This window comes from Gymnoscopelus microlampas (assembly GCF_963454915.1).
Source record: "Gymnoscopelus microlampas genome assembly, chromosome: 11".
Classification (NCBI taxonomy): domain Eukaryota; kingdom Metazoa; phylum Chordata; class Actinopteri; order Myctophiformes; family Myctophidae; genus Gymnoscopelus; species Gymnoscopelus microlampas.
Window position 1 is genome coordinate 40614872 of NC_139948.1, and position 24369 is coordinate 40639240.

The 24369-nt window shown below is 41.2% G+C and overlaps 1 protein-coding gene across 1 annotated transcript in view; it reads right to left on the minus strand.

Moving 5' to 3' along the window:
• The window catches only part of LOC311056393 (retinoic acid receptor alpha-A-like), a 39265-nt gene that overhangs the window by 3601 nt on the left and 11295 nt on the right, over positions 1-24369 (minus strand). Inside the window, exons 2-8 of the mRNA XM_084072966.1 lie at positions 13581-13735; positions 7265-7406; positions 5961-6121; positions 4926-5102; positions 1064-1268; positions 653-720; positions 291-381 (exon numbers count right to left, since the gene is read on the minus strand). Coding sequence (XP_083929092.1) covers positions 291-381; positions 653-720; positions 1064-1268; positions 4926-5102; positions 5961-6121; positions 7265-7406; positions 13581-13735 — 999 coding nt within the window. The remainder of the gene's footprint in view (positions 1-290; positions 382-652; positions 721-1063; positions 1269-4925; positions 5103-5960; positions 6122-7264; positions 7407-13580; positions 13736-24369) is intronic.

Sequence of the window (24369 nt, forward strand, 5' to 3'; positions counted from 1 at the left end):
ATCTGCAAGCTCGAAACGCGGCGCACAGCGGCGCGTTTCGAGCTTGTAGATCTGCTACTTTTGCTATTTTTTAATTTGAATCCTGAAAAGTAACAGTTTTCCACCTGACAGAGACGATATATAATATACGTTTTTCCGAAAACTGTTAGAGATTTATAAGGTCGGACTCAGGTCTAAATGGGTTAAAGTGTGTGTGTGTGTGTGTGTGTGTGTGTGTGTGTGTGTGTGTGTGTGTGTGTGTGTGCGCACGCGAGCGTGCGCGCGCGAGCGAGCGTGCATGCGTGTCTCACCCTTGACGCTGATGCTTCTGAGGTCGGTAATCTTCATCAGCATCTTAGGAAACATGCTGGGTTTGTCAGGCCTCCTCCTCCTCACGTAGATCTGCACGGTTACATAATGTTAGGTGTCCGTGTTTCAACATTATGGAATATGGAATAGGGTCTGCAACTATCAATTATCTTTAGTCAATCCATTACTTTTTCAAATAATCAGATAATCGATCCGTATAAAATTCCTAATTTGGAATGTAATAGCACAAGAGCAACATCTTTTTTTTTTTACTTCAGACATTGATTCACAACAATAATTATATGTTGCAGACTAATACAATCATTTTCACATTTTTCCAATTAGGTTCAACAGAAAAACCCACCTTCAGGGCTTCTAACAACGGCTCCTGCAAAACGTCCACCTTGTCTGACTCCTCCAGGTCTTGACGGTCTGCACACACACACACACACACACACACACACACACACACACACACACACACACACACACACACACATTATTATTATTATTATTATGAAAAACAGATAGATAGCAGTACTGCATGGCGTTAAATATCGTGCTAGAAGTACCGTAGCATCTCAGTGTAGAAATTACCAGGTCCGTTCTCACAAACTGTGATATTGTTATAAGTTGTATTGATAGTTTGAAACCAATTTACTAAGAACTTACGCATGAACATAGTTTGTGTGATATTTAGGAATAGCTTGGTAAAACCCCAATTATTTTTTTTTTTCAATCCTTTTGACATGACAGTGCCAGTGAGGCGCAGTACCTCCACAGAGCAGGCAGATGGCGCTGAGGAGTCCCGTCTCGGCGTCGTCCATCTCCAGAGGCAGCAGCTGGTTGGCGAAGGAGAACACCAGGTCTGTGAGCGGGCCGAACCCTGCGTTGTGCATCTGGGTCCGGTTCAGAGTCAGGCCGTCTGAGAAGGTCATGGTGTCCTGGTCCGGTGTGTAGCGGGTACAGATCCGCAAGATCTGGGGTTGGGGGACAAGGGACACAATAGAATCAGTGTTGCCGGAAGAAATCCAAAAGAAGTGACTGGGTCACATATTAAACCTATATACATTGGCTATTTGAATATAGCCGATCTACATGCTCACAACGCGTCGACGCGTCACGCATTGTGAGCTTGTCGATTTGCTATTTTCCAAAAAAATCTAGAAAAGAAAAGTGCAAAATGTGTATTTTTTTAAAAACATTCCAACAACACAAATCTGGTACGGGGGTCCCTGGAACTATATATTTTCAGATATATCCACGGACAAATACATTGGGGGTCCTTGACATGAAAATGGTTGAGAACCACTGGTTTCAACCATAATTTCTTTTTTTTTAATGGAAGCAAGCCCAAATAATCAACTACACTTCAAAAACAAGCTAAAAAAAACACAACCCACAATTACCAATACCTACAAGCGACTTCACAGAAAAACAAACCCAAAGTTGCTTATAATAAGCAGACATGGCAACACTAAATAGAATATGTGTTCCATATAGAGGAGGATGTTTTTTTGTAACCCTTTTAAATAAATAAACAGAACCTAACAATAACATTGTCATTCTTGGCACTATGGCCTTGAGTTACACAGGGCCATAATGGCTAGGGAGATAACAGACACAGATCAGTAGTCATTTGTGCATAAGTAACTAAGTATGTACTTTATATGTTGTATAACTTAAGTCATATTTTATTAATCACCGTCAGGCAGATGCACACATACTGTATGTACACGTGCCTGACTGTGCTCAATAAAATATGACTTAAAGGAGCAGTTCACCCAAAAAATGACTTATTTTTTTATCAATTACACACCCCATGAAGCCTTGGATTTATGTTTTTTGTCGCATTCCTAAGCCAAGAATTTGATGACCGACCGGCAGGTGAACTTCTCCTTTAAGTTAGCCAACCCAGTGCCCAAGCGCTTGCCTTCATACTTTCTCTCGTTTCCTGTATTTCTCTCTCTTGCCAAACCACAGTTGCGCTCCGCCTCGCTTTCACCCAGTACAAAGACTAGGATACGTTGTTTTGTTATAACCTTCTGTTTAGTTGTTGTTGTTTTTTTTTTACCCATTAACCCATTGAGACCTGAAGCCGATTCTACATGTCTCCTAAATCTCGACAGTTTTCTGAAAAACGAATGTTTCTATATCAGTGGTGCTCAATCTTTGTCATGTCAAGGACCCCCAAAATGATATGTATGTATATCTAAAAATGACACAGTTCCAGGTCTTAATGGGTTAAGACCTGGAACGCATCTGTGTCACTTTTTAGATTTGAGCTAAAAAGCATTATTTTACACTTTGGCTATTCAAAAATAGCAGATATACAAGCTCGTAGCGCGGCACCAAGTGCCGCGCTACGAGCTTGTATATCTGCTATTTTTGAAAAACCGTGAAAACTTGTGCAAACCTTTGAATATATATTTTTGAAAGCGAATATTTGTAACTCAAATCTTTTGCTTCTGGGGGGGTCCCTGGAATAAAATATTTTGATATGGGGGTCGGCGGCCAAATACATATCATTTTGGGGGTCCTTGACATGAAAAAGTTTGAGAACCACTGATATAGAAACATACGTTTTCAGACAACTGTTAGGATTTAGAAGACATTTGTAGAATCGGCTTCAGGTCTTAATGGGTTAAACTGGTGTGCTCAATTCAAAAGTCTTCAGAGAATGATGGGTGCTGAGTCTGACCCACATGGCACAAAGGTAGCAAATGCATTCGTCATCACTCGCAAATAAGTATGTAACGCTTTTAATAATGCACAGTAATGCCTCAGTGTTTCAGAGACATGGGTGTAAAAGGCCACCGCCTTGCTCAAGGGCCCTGGCAGTAATATGCACTTAACACGCATGCCCTTTGATGTGGAAAGCCTTGGGGAGAACATGCAAACTCCACACTGAGAGAGAGAGAGTGTGTGTGTGTGTGTGTGTGTGTGTGTGTGTGTGTGTGTGTGTGTGTGTGTGTGTGTGTGTGTGTGTGTGTGTGTGTGTGTGTGTGTGTGTGTGTGTGGAAACTTTGGCAACTTTTAGTTGCCATGTTTGATCCAAAGCGCACCTCACATTAACACATTGAGTGCCAGGGGTTTTTCAAAACAGGGTACCTCCAGTGCCTGGATCTTTAACCATTTTTGGACCTTTTTCAAGTACTCACAAAATATTTTCAGTGATCACCGTCCTTTCCAACAACACAAATCTGGTACGGGGGTCCCTGGAACTATATATTTTCAGATATATCCGTAGACAAATACATATTCATTTGGGGTTCCTTGACATGAAAATGGTTGAGAACCACTGGTTTCAACCATAATTTAAAAAATCGCACCCTGTGTGAAGGAAGCGGTGCCTTTGGTGAGTGGCCTCCTGGTGGCGCTATAATAGGGCGGGGCGGGGCTTCAGCAATTAATGCTCGTCCCTATTGGTGGTCTAAGTCCACATACCAAATTTGGACTTGGTGGCATGCTGCAAACTGGAGTTATAGCTGTTTAAAGCCAGTGGCCTCCTGGTGGCGCTATAATAGGGCGGGCGGGGCTTCAGCAGTCAATGCTCGTCCCTATTGGTGGTCTAAGTCCACATACCAAATTTGGACTTGCTGGCATGCTGCGAACTGGAGTTATAGCTGTTTAAAGCCCGTGCTCAAACGGACATCCGGGCTCAAACGGACAAACGGACATACGGACGGACATAGTCAAGTGTAGAGCGGCTGGCACCGCTAAAAAAATTGGAATAGGCGATCTACAATAGGCGATCTACAAGCTCACAATGCGTCGCGGTGCGACGCATTGTGAGCTTGTAGATCGGCTATTTTCAAATGGCCGAAATGTATACAGGGCCATACAAGTGGGTAATGTAACTTTTCTAATAATAATCCGAATCTACAAAGTAACTAGTAAATAAAGTTTCATAATTGATATGATAATTGTAGCGGAGTAAAAGTATAATATTTGCCTCTGAGATGTAGTGGAGAAGTAGTAAAAGTACTGCAAATTGGAAAATACTCCAGTAAAGTAAAAAATCACACCCTGTGTGAAGGAAGCGGTGCCTTTGGGGCGGGCCTTAACTCATTTCAGTTCGTCCCTATTGGTGGTCTGAGTCCACTTACAAAATTTGTACTTGGTAGCATGCTGCAAACTGGAATGATGGCTGTTTAAAGCCCAGCCAATGGGCAGACAGAGGGGGCGGGGCTTAAGTAATGACAGTTAGTCCCTATTGCTGGCTTTAGTCCATATACAAAATTTGTACTCCATAACATGCTGCGAACTTGAGTTATGGCTGTTTGAAGGCCAGCCAATGGGAAGACAGAGGGGGCGGGGCTTCAGCAATTCATGCTGGTCCCTATTGGTGGTCTAAGTCCACATACCAAATGTGGACTTGGTGGCATGCTGCAAACTGGAGTTATAGCTGTTTAAAATCCCATGCTCATCCCGTGCTCATACGGGCGCTGGGGGTCCCTGGACCCCTCTTTGATAACGTCATCAATTCATGCTCGTCCCTATTGGTGGTCTAAGTCCACATACCAAATTTGGACTTGGTGGCATGCTGCAGTAAGTACTGCACTTAAGTGCAGTACTTGAATAAATGTACTTTTTACTTTACACCACTAGCGTGCACGTAGGTATTAAACACTCACCAGGATGTCGAGGCAGGCGGCTTTGAGCAGCGTGATCTGGTCGGCGATGCTGAGCGTGGTGAAGCCCGGCAGCTGCTTGGCGAACTCCACCGTCTTTATGATGCACTTTGTGGACAACTCGCTGAACTTGTCCCACAGGCTGTGGTCCAGAGCCACGCGGTGCTCCGAACTGTTGTTCTGCAACAGAGGACACGCGCACACACACATTCTTTATTTATTTATTCTATAGGAACTGTAGGAACTACCCCTGAGCACGCACGTATGTTAGAATCAGAGAGACGGACATTTTGAGGAAAGATTTCCTGGTCCTCTCATGCACTGTTGATTTCGTCGACTAAAACTATGACGACAGATTTTGTCGTCTACCTTTTTTCACTGACGAAAACGAAAAATAAAACCGAAATAAAAACTAAGCTACGATGACTAAAAATAATACTAAATATATTGACAATTTCGTCAACAAATATACACTAGACTAAAATGTTAGTGAGGGACGAGTGGAGAAGAGATCCAGTAGAACTAAAAGATGAGTCATTTTATGTTTGGATGCGCTCGGGTGTTGCGCTCTGAAAAACAACGCGCTGCGACGCGTTGTGAGCTTGTGGATCGGCTATTTTCAGCATGCAACCAAGTGTAAGATCAGCCATTATGACGCCATCAAGGCACCGCCACAATACATTTTAGTCAACAAAATCAACTGCATATTTAGTCGACTAAAATCTTATGATATTTAGTCGACTAAAACTAGTAGACTAACAGTAAAACATTTCAAAATATGACTATGATTGAATTTTATTCAAAAGACTATGAGTCATGGCTGATTTATACTATTTATACCAAAAAGTAGCAGATCTTGTAAACCGGAATTTCTTTTGCAATCCGCTATTTTCAATTCTTCATTGAACATGTCCTTAGGGTTACATGTCCTAAAATGTGGATATTTTCACAAGTGTAGTAATACAAACGCATGTGCGTGTGTGTGTGTGTGTGTGTGTGCATGTGTGTGTGTGTGTGTGTGTGTGTCTCTTTGTGTACCGTTGTGTATTTCCCCAGCTGGCAGAGAGAGGGGAAGGTGTCCTGATGTGCCCGTCTCACTCGCTCTATCATCCCCTCTTCATCGGCTGACAGGACGTAGCTCTCCACCACCTCCACCCTCCTCTCCTCCTTCTTCTTCTTTGCTCTGTCGTTCCGCACGGCTAGTGGTGGACAGAGAGAGGAACAATATTATCGTTGCTGTCCGGGCAGAAACCTCTAATCTCTATAATTATTCTAACTTTGTGTGTTTTTTTCCGTAAATGAATGCCCTACTTGATCACACTACAGCGTCACACAAAAGCATCAAAAGTAGCAGATCTACAAGCTCGAAACGCGAAGCCTGAAAAGTAACAGTTTTGGATATATGAGGTTTCCACCCGACAGAGACGACATATAAATCCAATAGGCTGCAACTATCGATTATTTCCTTTGCGATTATTCTATCGAGTACTTTTTCTATCAACTCATTAAGACCTGAAGCCGATTCTACAAATGTCTTCGAAAAACATATGTTTCTATATCAGTGGTGCTCAAACATTTTCATGTCAAGGACTCCAAACATGATATGTATTTGGCCGCCGACCGCCCATCTCAAAATATGTTGTTCCAGGGACCCCCCAAAAGCAAAGATTTGAGTTAAAAATATTCCTTGAAAAGAATACATATACTCAAAGATTTGCACACATTTTCACGATTTTTCTAAAATAGCAGATCAACAAGCTCATAGCGCGAGTGCCGCGCTATGAGCTTGTATATCTGCTATTTTTGAATAGCCAAAGTGTAAAATAATGCTTTTCAGCTCAAATCAAAAAATGACACTGATGCGTCCCAGGTCTCGTTGGGTTAATCAAGTATTAATCAAGTAATCTAATAATCAAGTGATTGAGAAGCGTTTTTTTCATGTTTTAAAAAAATATCGCATATTAAAAAATATATATTTAAATATAATTTAAATATCATGTTTTTAATAAACCATTTTAAGCCCTATTTTATACTTTTTTTTTGACTAGCTATTTTTGGGGAAAATACCTAGTGTAATCATAGCTAGTGAGTGACCACTAGAGGGAGACAAATGTCAGAGTTTAAAATCACAGGGAGTGACAAGAGGATAATCAGAAAGTGATACAGTGCTTTGATGTGAGATCTGAGGATGGCAAAATGAATGCACACACACACACACACGCACACAAACATACACACACACACACACACACGCACACGCGCGCACACACACACACACACACACGTGCACACACACGTGCACACACGCACACACACACACGCACACACACAAAAATACTCACATTCTTTGGACATGCCGACGTCGAGACATTTCTGCAGCCGACACGACTGGCACCTGTTCCTTGTCACCTTGTTGATGACACAGCCCTTCTCTCTGTGACACGTATACACCATGTTCTTCTGGATGCTGCGCCGAAAGAAACCCTGAGAGAGAGAGAGACATTTTTGTTGGCCATTCTTAAAAAAATTAAGATTTTCTAAATCCTAACAGTTTTTTGAAAAAAAAATCAAAAACATTTTTTTTCAAGATTTTTCAAATTAGCAGATCTACAAGCTCATACAAGCTCTACAAGCTCTACAAGCTCTACAAGCTCATAGCGCGGCACCGAGTGCCGCGCTATGAGCTTGTAGATCTGCTATTTTTGAATAGCCAAAGAAATCTAAAGTGACACAGATGCGTACCAGGTATTAATGGGTTAATTGCCATACAAATAATCGCGATTTAATGATTTAATTGTGTTTGTGGCACTGAACATTGTTAACGTATACAGTAAAATGGCTTTGTAGACAAACATTGCACGGGGCAGATAAGACAACTTAAATATACAATGATCGTCTTTTAATCATTGATATAAAAGACAAATGACCAAAATAAATATAGTACAACATAAATGATGTACTATGGCCAAAACAGGCCATATACTTAATAATAAGTGAAAAAAGCTCACAACGAGCTATTGTTGTGAGCTCTGAAATATATTTTTGAAAAAGTTTGAATGAACGTTTTTCAACATTTCGCCGTAAACGTCCAAAAATAGTGACACTAGGTTGAAAGTGGGTTGAAAGAGCATAGACAACGACGGGGAAATATGACAACTGTTCTGTTCACGGAAACGATGATACCGATTATGCAAAACACATTTGCAATTAGCTCAAATAATTGGGATCAGGCGATTATGTAATAATTGTGACAGAGGGAGAGAGAGAGAGAGAGAGAGAGAGAGAGAGAGAGAGAGAGAGAGAGAGTAGCAGGAAAGTAAGAAATTGAGCAGTGACATTGTTACAGTGTGACACTTGGAGGACACCATGTTCTTTTGGGTGCACCTTGATATCGTTGCTCTCGGGCAGAAACCTCTCATCTCCATATTTTAATTGTAATGGTAACTTAACGCCCTACACTTGATCATACTACACCACAGCGTCACACAAAAGCATCCCAAAGTATTATTATTTTTGCAATTTTCTTCGAAATTGCGAAACAACCCTAAGTTTGGGGAAACAAGAATTATTAGTGGATACCTGGTAACATTTCAAAATGTTATAAAATGCTGACGTTTATGATTTATGAATGTTATCCGGTTTGGTGGACGTACAGTCACTCCTGACTCATACATCCTCCTCAACGACTACCAGGAGATAGATGCATGGCGTTTCTTAAAGGATCTACACCATGAATTAAAAAAAAAAATATTGCTTATGTCACTCAAACGTTTTTCAAAAGGTTTGAGCCTAAATCAAGCCTCAGATATACTCATTCCAACTAACTTCTCTCTGGCTTATAAAGCACTTTCACCTGCAATACCACATTGTTCTGTTTGGCACGTGGCGCTATTGAGCCAGTTTGTATGCATGTTATCTCCTGGTTCTGAGTCGGAACTGAAAAACGGGAGGGATTGTACCGCTACTGACGTCACTTTCGGGGCCAAATCACTTTGGCCTGTTTTGACATAAAACCCCAGATATGCTGTGAAAGCCTGAGTGCTCAAACTGGGGTATTTTTGGGGGATAGAAGAGAGGTAGGGGAGACCAAAAACACACAAAAAAAGAAGGAAAAGTTAAAATTCATGGTGTAGTCCCTTTAACGTTATGCCCCCATACACACGGATGACAATTGCCGTTTAGGAATAACACCAGAACCAATTTGTTGCCGTCAGGCAGACACCTCTTATCTCCATATTTAAACTTTTTGTTTTTTTTAGTAAATTAACACCCTACTTGATCATACTACAGCGTCAAAAAGCATGAAAAGTAGCAGATCTGCAGTTCGCGCCGCGTTTTGAGCTTGTGGATCTGCTACTTTTGCTACTTTTTCATTTGAATCCTGTAAAGTAACAGTTCTGGACATATGAGGTGTCCACCCAACAGAGACGAAGTGTCATAATCGCCATGGATGTCACTGGGACCGACATTCTTTCCCATTGTCATAGCTATACTTGCATCTCTTGCCAACGGGAGAGCACAGACGGACAGAAGTTCTTGTTTATCGGTGGTCATAGAGACGGCGATAAACATGGCAGGATAGTGTGGATACCGTAATAGCACTCACTGAGAGACAGAACATGTATAAGCCAATGAGGAGCTTTATTACTAGAAATAAAACACATGACTTTAATTACCCTATTATTAATATAAAAAACAGATTCACACCACTCACCACCACAACACACAAACTTCAATTAAGCAATATAACTCTTGTCAGGTTGCGGTTAGGACTGGGCAATACACATATTGTTATTATATTGATATCGTGATATGAGACCAAATATAATCTGGGATTTTGGATATCATAATATTGTGACTACATTTTTAATCAGTTTTTTGAAAAGTAGCAAAAAATAGCAGATCTATAAGCTCACAATGCATCACGATGCAATACATCGTGGGCTTGTAGACGGTCTATTATTGCCCGGCCCTAGTTGTGCTATATTTTGATTAGTAGGACTGAGCAATAGCCCTTAGCTGTGCTATAATCAGGACTTGAGATTTTATTGCCACAACAATGATTGATTGCTAGGACTTTGTTTTCGTACATACTCACAAGACAGATAACATTAGCAAAACAAAGCCAGTGCATGTCACCATTCTACCATGTTCTTTTCTTAGCCACGGATGGATATAAAACTGTGCAAAGGCATTAGATAGCTATACCACCGCTAATTGACTCACCTGAAGAGTGCATACACCCATAAAAAAACGTACAAACAGATTAAATAAAAAATTAATGAAGCTTGCAGCCTTGCACACTAATCTCTAAAGTGTTTTGCATTAATAAACCACTGACCTGATTTGGCAATAATATGCCTTCTTCCGTGTGTCATTTTTTACCACTATTCATATTATACCACGACTCTAAAACAACTACGGCTGACTTCAAATCATTATCATGATAATTTCAAACCTTTGCCACGATTAAATGATTATATTAAAAAAAGTGGAAAATAGCAGGTCTACAACCTCACAATGTGTCACAAGGCTGCACGTTGTGATCTTGTAAATCAGCTATTTTCAACAACAACAACAAATGATGTAAATTCATTGATATGTAAGGAGTAAAATATTATCCCCCCCAAAAAACTAACCCTACACACAAGTGTTTAAACGATAATTCGATTAACCTACATGAGCGAGATTAAGTCGGTTACTGGTTCAGAATGTCGGTTTCGATATATTTACGGTTAATTACCCAGCCCTACCAACCCAACCGATAACATGGTGTGATTAGAGCTATACCTATTTTATAAAAAGGGACGACACAACTCAATATACAGACTAATTACAAACACCAGGCCGACATTGTGAGAGCCATGACCTTTGTGTATAGAAAACTAGTCCTATACGCTCTTACACGCACATTGACAAATGTCCACTGACACACAATGCGGTACACATACACAATCGACATATTCACACACAAAAACATGAACGTACTCACACACGCACACGCCGGTTGCTTACGCACGCATGTCAGTTGTCCCCGCGTTGACATCAGCGCGTGTGCACGAGTGATCATGTGTCTAAGTTTGTGTGCATTGATGTGTGTGTGTGTGTGTGTGCCTGTGTGTGTGCCTGTGTGTATGTGTGCGCATTCATGCGTGTAAATGCAAATGCGTGAGAGCAGTGTGTGTGTGCAGGATTATGTGAACTGCAAAGAGGCTTACAAAGCCTAGGGGAAGTGTAAAGGTTGTGACCTGCTGGTCACTCCATCGCTCTTCTGTTTCTCATGGAATGTTTCTACTCTACTGTTCGCTCTATTTCGGTGGTTCGTTCCCCAACCTTTTTACGGACGCAAAGGCCCACTTTGGAAATCTCAAAAGTGTTTGTTCGCAGGCCCACCCATCTGACTGTTCTGGATTGGATCACACAGCATCTTCTCTTATGGGGGACTCTGGCACCAAATCTTTTCAGATGGGGTCCAAAACCAAATATATATATATATATATGTATATAAATTCTGGGGTCCTTGACATGAGAATGTTTGAGATCCAATGCTCTATTTTCCCTCCATCCTCTATTCTTTAATTCTTTGTGTGGCTCTCTAAACCACATAAGCACCTATATACACACTTTGTCATATGATGAATAGCTGGGGAAAAAAAAAAGAAAAAAAAAATATATCTTGTGAGCTTTGTTGGAATATTTTTGCTATTTTCTAAACTTTGCAAAAATGTAAAAAAAAAGTAAAACAAAACAAAACAATGTTTGAAAAGTTTCACCTACTATGACATGCCCAAAATAGGGATGCCAGGTTGAATGTGGTTATTCAGCAATTCACGCACAATAAAGATAATCATGTCAATTTAGCTTGAAGTGATATTTTCTGCACACACACACACACACACACACACACACACACACACACACACACACACACACACACACACACACACACACACACACACACATTATCATGTTTGCTTCGATGCAAATCGCTTGACTTGAAAAACGTCCAACTTCTGTTCAACCGTGAAAGGTGAAACCGTGTCAGGTGAAAAGGTTTTGATGCTTTTGTGTGACGCTGTAGTATGATCAAGTAGGGCGTAAATTTACTAAAAATATTTCTTGGCGTTGCGACCTTGACTTGACATTTAAAAATGTCCCTCAGATTCAATCACATCACAGCCACAACTTTATGTCTCCTTTCTCTGTCTCTCTCTCTCTCAGTATCTCTCCATGACTCCCTCTGTCTCTACGTTCTCTCCATTTTCTTTCCGTAGCTGCTATTACTTTTACACACACACACACACACACACACACACACACACACACACACACACACACACACACGCACGCACACGCATGTACACACAGTCCGTATGTGTGTGTGTGTGTGTGTGTGTGTGTGTGTGTGTGTGTGTGTGTGTGTGTGTGTGTGCGTCACTATTTTTAGCCAGTAAATCCAGGTCTTCTAGCAATGACCTGCATCTGCTGGCCTCGGGCCAGCTTATCCAGAATATACTGTATGTTTGTGTGTGTGCACGTGTGTGTGCACGTGTGTGTGTGTGTGTGTGTGTGTGTGTGTGTGTGTGTGTGTGTGTGTGTGTGTGTGTGTGTGTGTGTGTGTGTGTGTGCTTGTTTCATGTCTGCCAGTGAAATTGCACACATATCTGTTTCAAAATCAAGAGTGTCATTGTTGCATGAAGCGTATCTGCGTGTGTATGTGGGTCAATGTGTACATGTGTGTATGCGTGTGTGCTAGTGTTGACGTGCACGTGTGCACTTTTTGTGAGGGTTCATATACAGTACGTACAGTGTACTAGTACATACAGTGCACATTTGCATGTGTTTTACGTGCGACCTTGCAGACTTGCATGTGAACATGCTCCCAAACTATGGAACGAACTCCCCATTGCAATTAGAACTGCAGACTCACTCCCGATCTTCTGCCGTAATCTGAAGACCCACCTCTTCAGCCCGTAGCACTTGCCCTAGCCTTGACGACCTTGCAGGCTTATGCAAAGGCTAAAATGTGACTTACATAGCATGTTATGTAGACAGATGCCAGGTCATTGTTGGCCTGGCATCCTATAGCGTGTATAGTTTCAATGTAGGCTGACGATAGGTTCTTGGTTTACGTATGTATTAGTTGTTATTAGATTATTGATTTGATTATCTGCTACTTTTGTTGCTTTTGTGTGACGCTGTAGCATGTGGGGCATTTATTTACGAAAAAATTGAAAAGGTTGGAATTTCTGCCCGACAGCTACGATATACAGTTGTATATTTAGTCCATTATCCCATTAAGACCTGAGGCGATTATTTAAAAAAATCTAAATCATAACAGTTTTTGAAAAAAAAAAAAAAAAAAGTTTTCAAGATTTTTCAAAAATAGCAGATCTAAAAGCTCATAGCACGGCACTCGGTGCCGTGCTATGAGCTTGTATATCTGCTATTTTTGAATAGCCAAAGACATCTAAAGTGACACAGATGCGTTCCAGGTATCAATGGGTTATTGATGGTGCTTCTTCGTTGTGTGATGTACCGCTGTAACGTACATGTTCTTGCCCTGAAACTGGATCTTAACTGCTGGACTGCCCTTGGCGCCTGAATTTCCCCTTGCGGGATCAAGAGAAGGTCTGGTCTGGTCTTATCTTATCTTACCTTGCAGCCCTCACAGGCGCTGACTCCGTAGTGATACCCGGACGACTTGTCCTGGCAGACGAAGCAGGGCTTGTAGATGCGAGGAGGGGGCGGGGGAGAGGGGGGGCTGGGCACCAACAGGTCCTCCCCCGAGCTGCTGCTTCCTGTCTCGATGGCTGGGAGGAGGAGAGAGAGGAGACGTTACTATACAGGAAGGAGGTGCCAAACGTCCACGTGAAGAGGATCCTTCCTGAGGGAGCTATCCACCGTTTGTACAGACAGAGACAGACCGACCATTAAAATAACCAGATACAAGGGTTGTCTTATGGCAGGGGTCTTCAATGTTTTTTCATACCAAGGACCCCCTAGCTGAGAGAGAGATGAAGCAGGGACCCCCACTACATATCCTACTATAATTCTAGTAAGGTCAGTCTGTCTGTAGTGGTGAGTGTAGTGGTGAGTGAAGCTACCCGGTTCTCCTCAGTGGCTGGAGCAATTGCTCTGATTTTGCACACAGCCATTGACCATTACCATCTGAACTTAACTGTGGAGCCCGTTTTTCAATTTCATCAAATCTCAGCTTCTTATTAGTGTTTATGTGTGAAACAATGTCGCCTCCCGGGTTGCCAGATCATGTGCACATATCCCCCAACGGATGCGTCGACCGGGTATGGTCTAGTTGTATATAATTGTGTTGCACATTAAACTTTTTCATAGATTTTATAGACTTGTTTGACACTATCATTGTGTAGTGTTGTGTTGGATTCATTTATTTTCACTTTCAACTTAATCCCCCCCCCCCCCCAAAAAAACATGCTGAAAATATCCGATCTACAAGCGCACTGCGAGGCGTTGTGAGCTTGTAGATCTGCTATTTTCGGCTAACGTTCCCCTCAGAATAGGGATGCAAGGGTTCATGTGGTTAATGTAAAAGAAAAAAATTCTATCACACAAAGATTTGGCTGACCCCCTGTAGTAACTCTGAGGACCCCCTAGGGGTCCCAAACCCCCTGTTGAAGACCCATCTCTTATGGGATAGCCAAGGAACCACTCGATGTCTCCTCAAATCGTTGACCAAATCACAGTACCTACAGCAACTAGGACGTGTCCTGTGCTTCCTATACTGTAATGAGACAGTCCCAAGCAGACATTATTTCCCCAAAAATACTAGAATTTACCTAGGAAGCTTCTTTGCAAATAAGACAGAGCTGATATCTTTATTTATTTACAACTTAAGCTACGAAGGTACTTTCGCAAATGTGTATTTGGTACGATGACCAGACGTCCCGGATTGGCCCGGGACTGTCCCGGTTTCAAGCTGGGTCCCCCGAGTCTCGACAAATATCTATTAAAACACAAACATTGTCCCAGTTCTCACCACAGTTAAAATAATAACACTTGCTGCTTACATAATTACATGTTTTTACCATGTTCTGTTCTGTTGAAAGGTGCAGTCACTACTTATGCTAAGTGATAGACTAATTAATTCCAAACAAAATGTCAAAGAAATTGTCAAAAGTAGCAAAACATTGTATTGCGGATCTCTGTATTTTGGCGATAAAAAAAACGATTTCAACCCATTAAAACCGGGAAAGCATCTGTGTCATTTTAGATTTTTGCGTTGGCTATTCAAAAATAGCAGATATACAAGCTCACAGCTTGTACATCTGCTATTTTTGAACATTTTTGAAAAATCTTGAAAGTGCGAGAACAACTGATTTAGAAGGCATTTGTAGAATCGGTCTTAATGGGTTAAGTGATTATGGGTCCAGGTTTGGGGTTTTTGAAAATATGGTCACCCTGTGTATTGGCAAAGTACTTTTGGGGTTTCCACTTAATTACGATGTTAACACTGATGTCTCCACACCAATAAAGCTCTCCACGTGAATTCAGGGGAGCAGAAGGACATGAAGAATGGTGACATGGACAGAGTGTCCTGTTTACAAAGAGAGAGAGAGAAAGACTGAAGGGGGGAAGGGAAGGAGAGGCAGAAGAGACAGAGGGAACTGACATAAACAGAGAAAGGGAGGTGGGGGGTGGATATAGAGAGGAGGGCAGGTTTTGTAAGCTAGTTTCTCCCAAGTTGCAAAGTGACATACAAGTTGCTCTGTTTACAAATGTCTTTATTCCCTTGTGCATACATGTCTTAGTTCTAACTTACGATTGGATTGTTAAATTTGTTATAAGTTGACACTTGCTTTGGCAATGTAAACGTATGTTTTCCCATGCCAATAAAGCTTCATTGAATTGAATTGAATTGAAAGGAGGAATAAGAGAGAGAGAGGGAGTCAGTTGTGCAGATTTAGTACTAACCTGGACAGGGCCATTTGTGCTAGAGCGTGTGTGGGGGAGCGAGAGACTTATGTATGCAAGTGTAGGGTATATGTAAGTATGTCCGCTCTCTCTCTCTCTCTGTGTGTGTGTGCGTGTGCGTGTGCGTGTGCGTGTGCGTGTGTGTCTCGGAAAACTCCCATCAATCCCTGATGTAGAGGCCCCCTGCTGAGCAGTATTTTTCTACTAGCACACATACTATCCCTCTGTAAGCCACCGTTTCTCCTGTTCCCATCACTCCCCCACCACACACACACACACACACACACACACACACACACACACACACACACACACACACACACACACACACACACACACACACACACACACACACACACACACACACACACACACACACACACACACACACACACACACACACACACACGATAAAAATACACCAGAGGTAAGGACTTTAGCCTTGCAAAGACTCACACCTGCAGAGTACATTATGTGTATAATGTGTATAGTGTCAACAAAGCTCAGTGTTACTGTACAATGCACAGGCTCAGCAGCACACAGTTGGTTAAATGCTAACGTGTAGCTGCTAATTCACAGCAAGTGGATAGTAGCTATGTGTCGACTCACTATGGCAGGGGTCTTCAACGTTTTTCAGCCCAAGGACGCCTTAGCCGAGAGATAGATGAAGCAGGGACCCCCTACTGTATATTGTATAAAAGATTACACTTTTTTCATGGATGGTTTCATAGACTTGTTTGACAGCACTGTCATCAGTTTATGTTGGATTGGTTGGATTTTCAGACATTTAATCACTTAAACCGTCAATACTTAGTAAACTTGACCTCTCACTCTGTACTTAGTCTGCTCTTTTTTTCCCTTTACACCAAACCTCTTTGGCGAAAATAGCAGGACTGCTATTTTTGGCAAAACTAGGGTCCCGGACACCCAGTTGAAGACCCCTGCACTATGGTATTTCTGAAAGAGTAGACTCAGACATGCTCAGACATGGTTCTCAAAGTGGAGGTCCTTTATCAATGTTTTATACATTGGCTAGTCAAAAATAGCAGATATATACAAGCTAACAGCTAGTGCTCACAGTGCGGCACACTATGAGCTTGTATATCTGCTATTTTTTAATAGCCAAAGAAATCTAAAATGACACAGTGCATGCGTTCCTGGATTGAATGGGTTAAGTGAGAGATGAGAGAGTATGGCATGTGGATAATTCAGGTCAGGTGTTTAGATGGTAAAATGGGATCATGGGGCTATTGAGCTACAGTGTAGGGCTGCAACTATCCATTATCTCTGCTTAGTGATTATTATATTGTTTGTATAACGTTTTTGAATAATCGAGAAGTTATATTAAAATCTTAAAATTCTATTATTATTTTAACCACTTCAGCGTTGTATTATACTTTGTGTCTTGCAAAAACAGTGAAAATAGCTAAGATTGTAATGAAACTTTTCGCCAATAATGACATGCTCAAAATTATCTTTTTTTTATCAATTAAATCGATTAGTTCGATTAACTGTCATACCCCTACTACTTCTGTACGGACAACAAACAGTGAGGTGACACCACCAGGAGGATGAAGGTGAGGGGCGTGGCTGTTGTTTTAATCTGGAACAGACATATTTCTCACTCTCTGTCGTGATGAAAGGAAGGGACCCTGGAGAAATAATCCCATGACCCATTTTAGAGTCCTCCGTTCAAGAAACCAGGTTCTTAACAGCATCAATCCATCCGCCGCCCCTCCTCCTCCCTCTCTCTCTCTCCCCAACCCCTCACCTCTAACCTCACATACATTACACACAGGCAAGACATGCACACGCACAAACACACACACTCACACAATACAGATCTCACACACACACACACACACACACACACACACACACACACACACACACACACACACACACACACACACACACACACACACACACACACACACACACACACACACACACACACACACACACACACACACACACACACACACACACACACACACACACACACACCTCCCTTCCCCCATGTGCTAGTATCCATACCAGACATTCCTCAGTTCAGGAGACTCAGCTCTACTCTACTGCTCTCCTCTGTTTAGAGAGAGAGAGAGAGAGAGAGAGAGAGGGAGAGAGAGAGAGAGAGAGAGGGAGAAAGCGAGGGGGTAGATAGACAGACTGAAAGAGACAGAGAGAGAGTTGGCTTAGATTTAGCAAATAAGGTGTCAGTCGTACGTACTGAGCCTTTCTTTCTCTCTTTCACTATCTCTGTTCTCCATATCCTTCTGGTTTGTCATCCATATATCACTGTTCTGCTAAGCCGTCGCTCCTTTGCTCCCTCTCCATTTCCTTCTCTCTCTCTCACAGTCCCTCTTTCTCTCTTCCTCTGTCAGTGGTGGAAGTACACCGATTTTTTCTTTTTGTAAAAGTAGAAATACCTGTATTCAAAATTGTACTTGAGTAAAAGTACAAAAGTATTGACATCAAAATATATATTTTTTTCAAAATGTGTCATAAATTAGTACAAAATCATGTAGATTGGCTATTTTGAAATCACAGAAGCATAAAATAGTCCTTAATTGGTTAATGTATGTTTTGTTTAATAATAATCTAAAGCTGCAAAGTAACTAGTATCTAAAGTTCTCAAATTATTGTAGTGCCGTCAAAAGTACAATATTTGCCTCTGAGGTGTAGTGGAGTAGAAGTATTAATTATCGGGAAAATAAGTACTCAAGTAAACTGAAAGCACCTCAATATTGTACTTGAGGGTGCCTGCAGCCGCTGGTGTAGCGGTCCAGGCACCTAGGCTCCAAAGTAGCCTAACAGCACGTTGCGGGTTCGAGTCCCGATCCCGGCGGCCTTTGCTGCATGTCACTCCCCATCTCTCTCCCCATTTCCTGTCAACCTACTATCCAATCAATAAAAAGGCATAATAGCCCCTAAAAATCTTTAAAAAAAATAATTGTACTTGAGCAGTGGTGGAAAAAGTACTAAATAGTTTTACTTAAGTAAAAGTATCAATACTGCAATATAGAAACAAGTACAAGTCCGGTAATGAAAATCTACTTGAGTAAAAGTTCAAAAGTAATGGGATCAAAATATACTTATAAGTACTCATTATGCAGAATGCCCCGTTTCAGAAGGTATCATAATGTATAAAATGTATTAAAATATTTTGAAAATAGCAGATCTACAAGCTCACAACGCGTCGCATCGCGACGCGTTGTGAGCTTGTAGATCGGCTATTTTCAAATAGCCAAAGTTTAAATAGGTCTGAAGTGGTTAATTGTTAATGTTTTGTAATAATAATCCAAATCTACAAAGTAACAACTAACTAAAGTGTTCTAATAATTGTAGTGGAGTAAAAAAAAGTACAATATTTGACTCTGAGATGTAGTGGGGTAAAAGTAAAACACTTGAAATACAGTAAAGTAAAAGTACATCAGAATTGTACTTGAGTACAGTACTTGAGTAATGTACTTAGTTACTGTGTGTCTCTCCTCCATGCGACTGTGGTCTGTTCTCACTGACACACTAGCCAACAGTTCCCCGAAGCGGTGTCTGACCTCATTTATACTCATCTCATCTCATCCCCCTCCATATCATCACTCTTATGATCTCTCTTTTTCTCTCTCACACACACGCAACACACACACGCAATCTCTCTCTCTCTCTCTCTCTCTCCGTCTCTTTCTCTCTCTCTCTCTAGATATTTTCTCTCTAGACACCCAAACCGCGACTCTTACCACTTAAGTGAAAATTGTTGATCACAACGCGGTGCATCGCGACGCCTTGTAGATCGGCCATTTTCACTATTTTCTTTTCTAACTTTTTTTACAACTTTTCGCGTTGGTATTTTCAGCAGGATGGGAGACAATTATTTTAGTGCTTAGCACACTGTAGTGACTGCACTTTGCAATGGAACGGAACATGATAAACGTCTCAAAACAAGCATTGTTTTCATCGCGGTAAAAAACGGGACATGCATGTTGAAAATCGGGACACTTTTGTGTTTTATTTGTTGGGCCTCGGGACACCCTGCTTGAAACCGGGACAATGCCAGCAAAACCGGAACGTCTGGTCACCGTATCTCTCTGTATCTCTTTCTCTCTCTCTCGTGTGATTCTTTCTGTTTCCACTTATTTTTTGTTTGTCTTTCCTGCTTCACTCTCAACTCCTGCTTAGTTATTTCCTCTACCTGATGGAACATGATGAAACATAAACCCACACAGCTCTTATTTAATTAATAAGACGATAAATCATTTCTGTTCATCATCTAAAACTTGATCATAATTACAGAGAGACCCTGGCTGGCTGAACTTAAGGATTGGCCCTGCAAGGTGCATGTCCATATTAACACGTCGGGGTTCAATTTATTAAAAACTTAACCACTTGAACCCCAGCATCCCTATTCTGGGGGGAATAGGGATCGCCTTGCGCCGCGTTGTGAGCTTATAGATCGGCTACTTTTGGCGAACTCATTTGGTGTCCAGTGGAAGAAAGAAAGTACTTGACTAAGTATAGAGGGTTTAAGTCAGTGGTTAACCACTTAAGCCCTATATACTTTTTGGTAGGAGGAATAGCAGAAATAGTGGATCTACAAGCTCAGGAGAACATGTTGCAGCTTGATCGGTAGTGGGCTTGTAGATCTGCTATTTTTGAATTAAAAAACGAATTATAATATTGTATGTTATCAAACATAAATATCAAACATATCAGTCTACATTTCCAAAAAGGAAATGCATCAGTGTTGTGTTCTAGGTTTTTTCGGAGGGTATACGCTACGATACGATGCGCGTGGCCGTGGGTATACGCTCTCGCGTTTTCAATGGATGAAATGGTTATTAGACTGTATACGCTTCTTCCCAAAATAATCTGGACTGTGTACGGCGTGTACAGCGTCTGACGGTAGAACACACCACTGAAATGCATGTATTTCATTCAGCCATATCCCCACCGGCCATGACCAGAAGGGGGATATTAAAAGCATAGATATAGAGTCTAGGGCAGATTATACAAGCAATCTCGATCTATACACAATCGATATTGAAACTGATGTAAGATTCATATTTACCCATCGCACACTGCAATTTATTTTTAATAGTTCAGAATGTATTTAATCCGCCTGACCTCTTTGTAAACAAAGGCCATACAGGGGCAAAACGCTCCAATTACAGATTAATCCTTAATCCTTTTAAGGATTAAGACATGTCACTCTTTTCCCCCCCCCCCATCACCTTTCTGGCTCATTTAATTTATTGCGTAACAATTTTATTTCAGCCAGGGGGCAAGAACCATTTAACAAGGTTTTGACATTCTGATATGGAGTCATTTTTCCCTTGGCTTTAAATGACTAATTCAGAAAGGTCACATCCCGGTGACATCATACGCTTTGGTTAAACCCAAAGAACTTAGGAGTTGTGACAGAGTGACAGAGTCACAACCACAGAGAAGTGGAGGTATTGGTCAGCATGACTGGACCTGTAATGATGGGAAGGTTACAGCGAGAGCCAATGTGCACTCATATATATAAGTCTTTGAGTATGCTTGAACGGGATTGCGGACGATATATTAGGGCTGGAAAATATGGATATTGATATTGAAATCATGTGAATCACGTGACTGATAGATATCGTCTGGGATTTTGCATATCATAATATTGTGATATGGCTAAAGTGATGGCTTTTGCTGGTTTTAATCATTTCTTTATACTTGGTAAAATGGTCTACAATTGTCCAAAAAAAAAAACTTGACATTCATACAAATGTCCACAAAAACTTACATTACCGTGAAAATATCGATATTGAAGTATTTGGTCAAACATATCATGATATTTAGGCCTAGCCCTATGATTTTCCTGTTTTTAAAAGCCTTTGGTCTTTATTATTTTTAATAATTGCAGCACCCATACTCTGGTAACAAAACATCTGTGAAAACAATGAGCTCTTAAATTGTTCCAGGTAGGATACGTATATAGGCTAAGGCTAGTATGCTTGCTATCACAACATTTCAAAGGATATTGTTTGACTTTTTGCATTGCATTATTAGTCTGTCCTAATTTTTTGGATTCCATGTTGTTATTCCCTCTTGATGAAACAGTGTGTGTGAGTTGAAGCGTAGCTTAGTTTGAATGTAAGGGTAGAAAACTAGAGGTTATGCTACAACGGTATAAACCGGTTACACCAGAGTGAGTTCCAATGAAGAGATAAGATATAACGTAAATTTTACAACCACCCTCTACTAAGTGTTAAGTCATTCCTATCAATCAACTGTTGACATGGCAGAACGGTTATACCCAATTTACGCTCTAGCTAGCGTACACAGGTGTCGCGCGCCAAAAATAGCTGATCTACAAGCTCTCAACTCGTCACAATGCAGTGAGTGGTGACAAGTGGTGACATGATACACTGGCCCCACTGAACAAACAGTTCGTTTTTCAAATTACGGCACTAGTTTCAAAGCATTTTCATGATTATATCAGTCTCAAAGTATGTTACTCATTATCAATTGAAAGGCTATTAAGGGGACATACCAAAGCTCTTGTAGCCTTCTGCATGAACACTAGGCTAATACATTGATATGAAACAGATTATTGTATAACACATCTACAATACAGGCAATTTCACAGACAAATCTAATATAATAGCTGTGATTATAACCCCTCTCGTTAATGCCATTGCTAGGATTGCAGAAAAGTTGTCAATAAGCTACAACTTGATGTCAAAATGTTTTGAGGAGGAGCCCTGTGGCCAGTTGCTTCACTTGAGGGCACAAGGTTTATTTTAACCACATCAACACTAACGTCCCAATTCTTGGCATGCCATAATGGGCGAAAACAGGCAAACATTAAGCAAAAATAGCAGATCTACAAGCTCACAAGGCTAGTGCAAGTTTGCAATGCAAAATAAGGGGATCAAGTACTAACCGCAGTCAACAAAGTATGGGGTTTAAGTGGTTTTAATGCGCACCATTAGCCCACAGACGATCAGGTCATGGGAAGCGACACCGTTTTGATTCTAGAGCCATTAATGATGGTCCAAGTAAATACTGTATGTAACATTATGGGGCTAAGTTAGATGAAGATACAACTTTCAGCTTAACCCATTCAATCCGGGAACGCATCTGTGTGATCTACAAGCTCATAGCGCGTCACAAAACAGTTTTTTGAAAAAAACTATATTAGTGGTTCTCAAACTTTTTCATGTCAAGGACCCCCAAAATGACATGTATTTGGCCGCGGACCCCATCTAAAAATATTTTGTTCCAGGGACCCCCCCCCCCCCCCCCGCCCGAAGCAAAGATTTGAATTACAAATGTTTGTTTCAAAAATAGCAGATCTAGAAGCTCATAGCGCGGCACTTGGTGCTGCGCTATGAGCTTGTATATCTGCTATTTTTGTACAGCCAGATTTGTACAGCCAAACTTGCCAAAGTATAAAATAATGGTTTAAGTGCAAGTGGTTACACAGAGATGCGTTCCCGTTTTTAATGGGTTAAAAATAAGAAGATACAAGTACAATTTAGCGTCGACACAACACAACACCCTAACTTACACATACACTCCATTGCAACAGGCTGCTGGGTTGTCGATAACAAGGGTTCTGGTCAATGATGCGGAAGTACACAAACACTGGTGCGCTCAATAGGACCAGCACTCTAACAACCACACATCAAAATCACTGGCAATCACTGCTCACCCCTGTGGTTGCCAGATGGCGACATTGTAGTTGAGGAAACGTCATCGTCTCTTCGGCTCGATTTCTGATAACAACCGTCACCGAATTTGAGGAAGTGTTGGGTAATTCAACAATGTTTCTTTTATTTGGAAATCTTTGAAAACACTGACCGACACTAGGCCAAAGACGTCAAAAACATTGTGTCATATAGTGCAGTGGTTCTCAAACTTTTTCATGTCAACGACCCCCAAATTGATAAATATTCGGCCGCAGACCCCCATCTGAAAATACGTTGTTAATCTACAAGCTCATAGCGCGGCACAAAGTGACGCGCTATGAGCTTGTAAATCTGCTATTTTTTTGTATAAAAGGTTAAAGTGGTTAAAATGATTTGTGACGCTATATTAACTACTTTTGCTGGGGACCCCCTGGAACCCCCACAAGGACCCCCTGGGGGTCCCCGGACCCGACTTTGAGAACCGCTGATATAGTGTATTCAATTTTACTTTTACACTGCTTTTAAAAGCAGCCTAGTGTCCAGAAATTACATTGGCGTTATTCATATTGCTGTTCACCATTTTAAAGATTAAGTTAGTTGAATTATACTTCATAATGGTAACAAGTTGTACTTTTCAGGATTCAAATTCAAAAGCATCAACAGTATTATCAAGTAGGGCATTAATTTACGGAGAAAAAAAAGTTTGAATAAGGAGATAAAGAGGTTCTGCCCCGACAGCAACGCAATTGCTTCTGGTCCCAATCTGGAGTGTTCATTGCAAAGGTTTAATGCTGTACTACTCCATGACTCTGAGTACAGTATAATGTCCAACA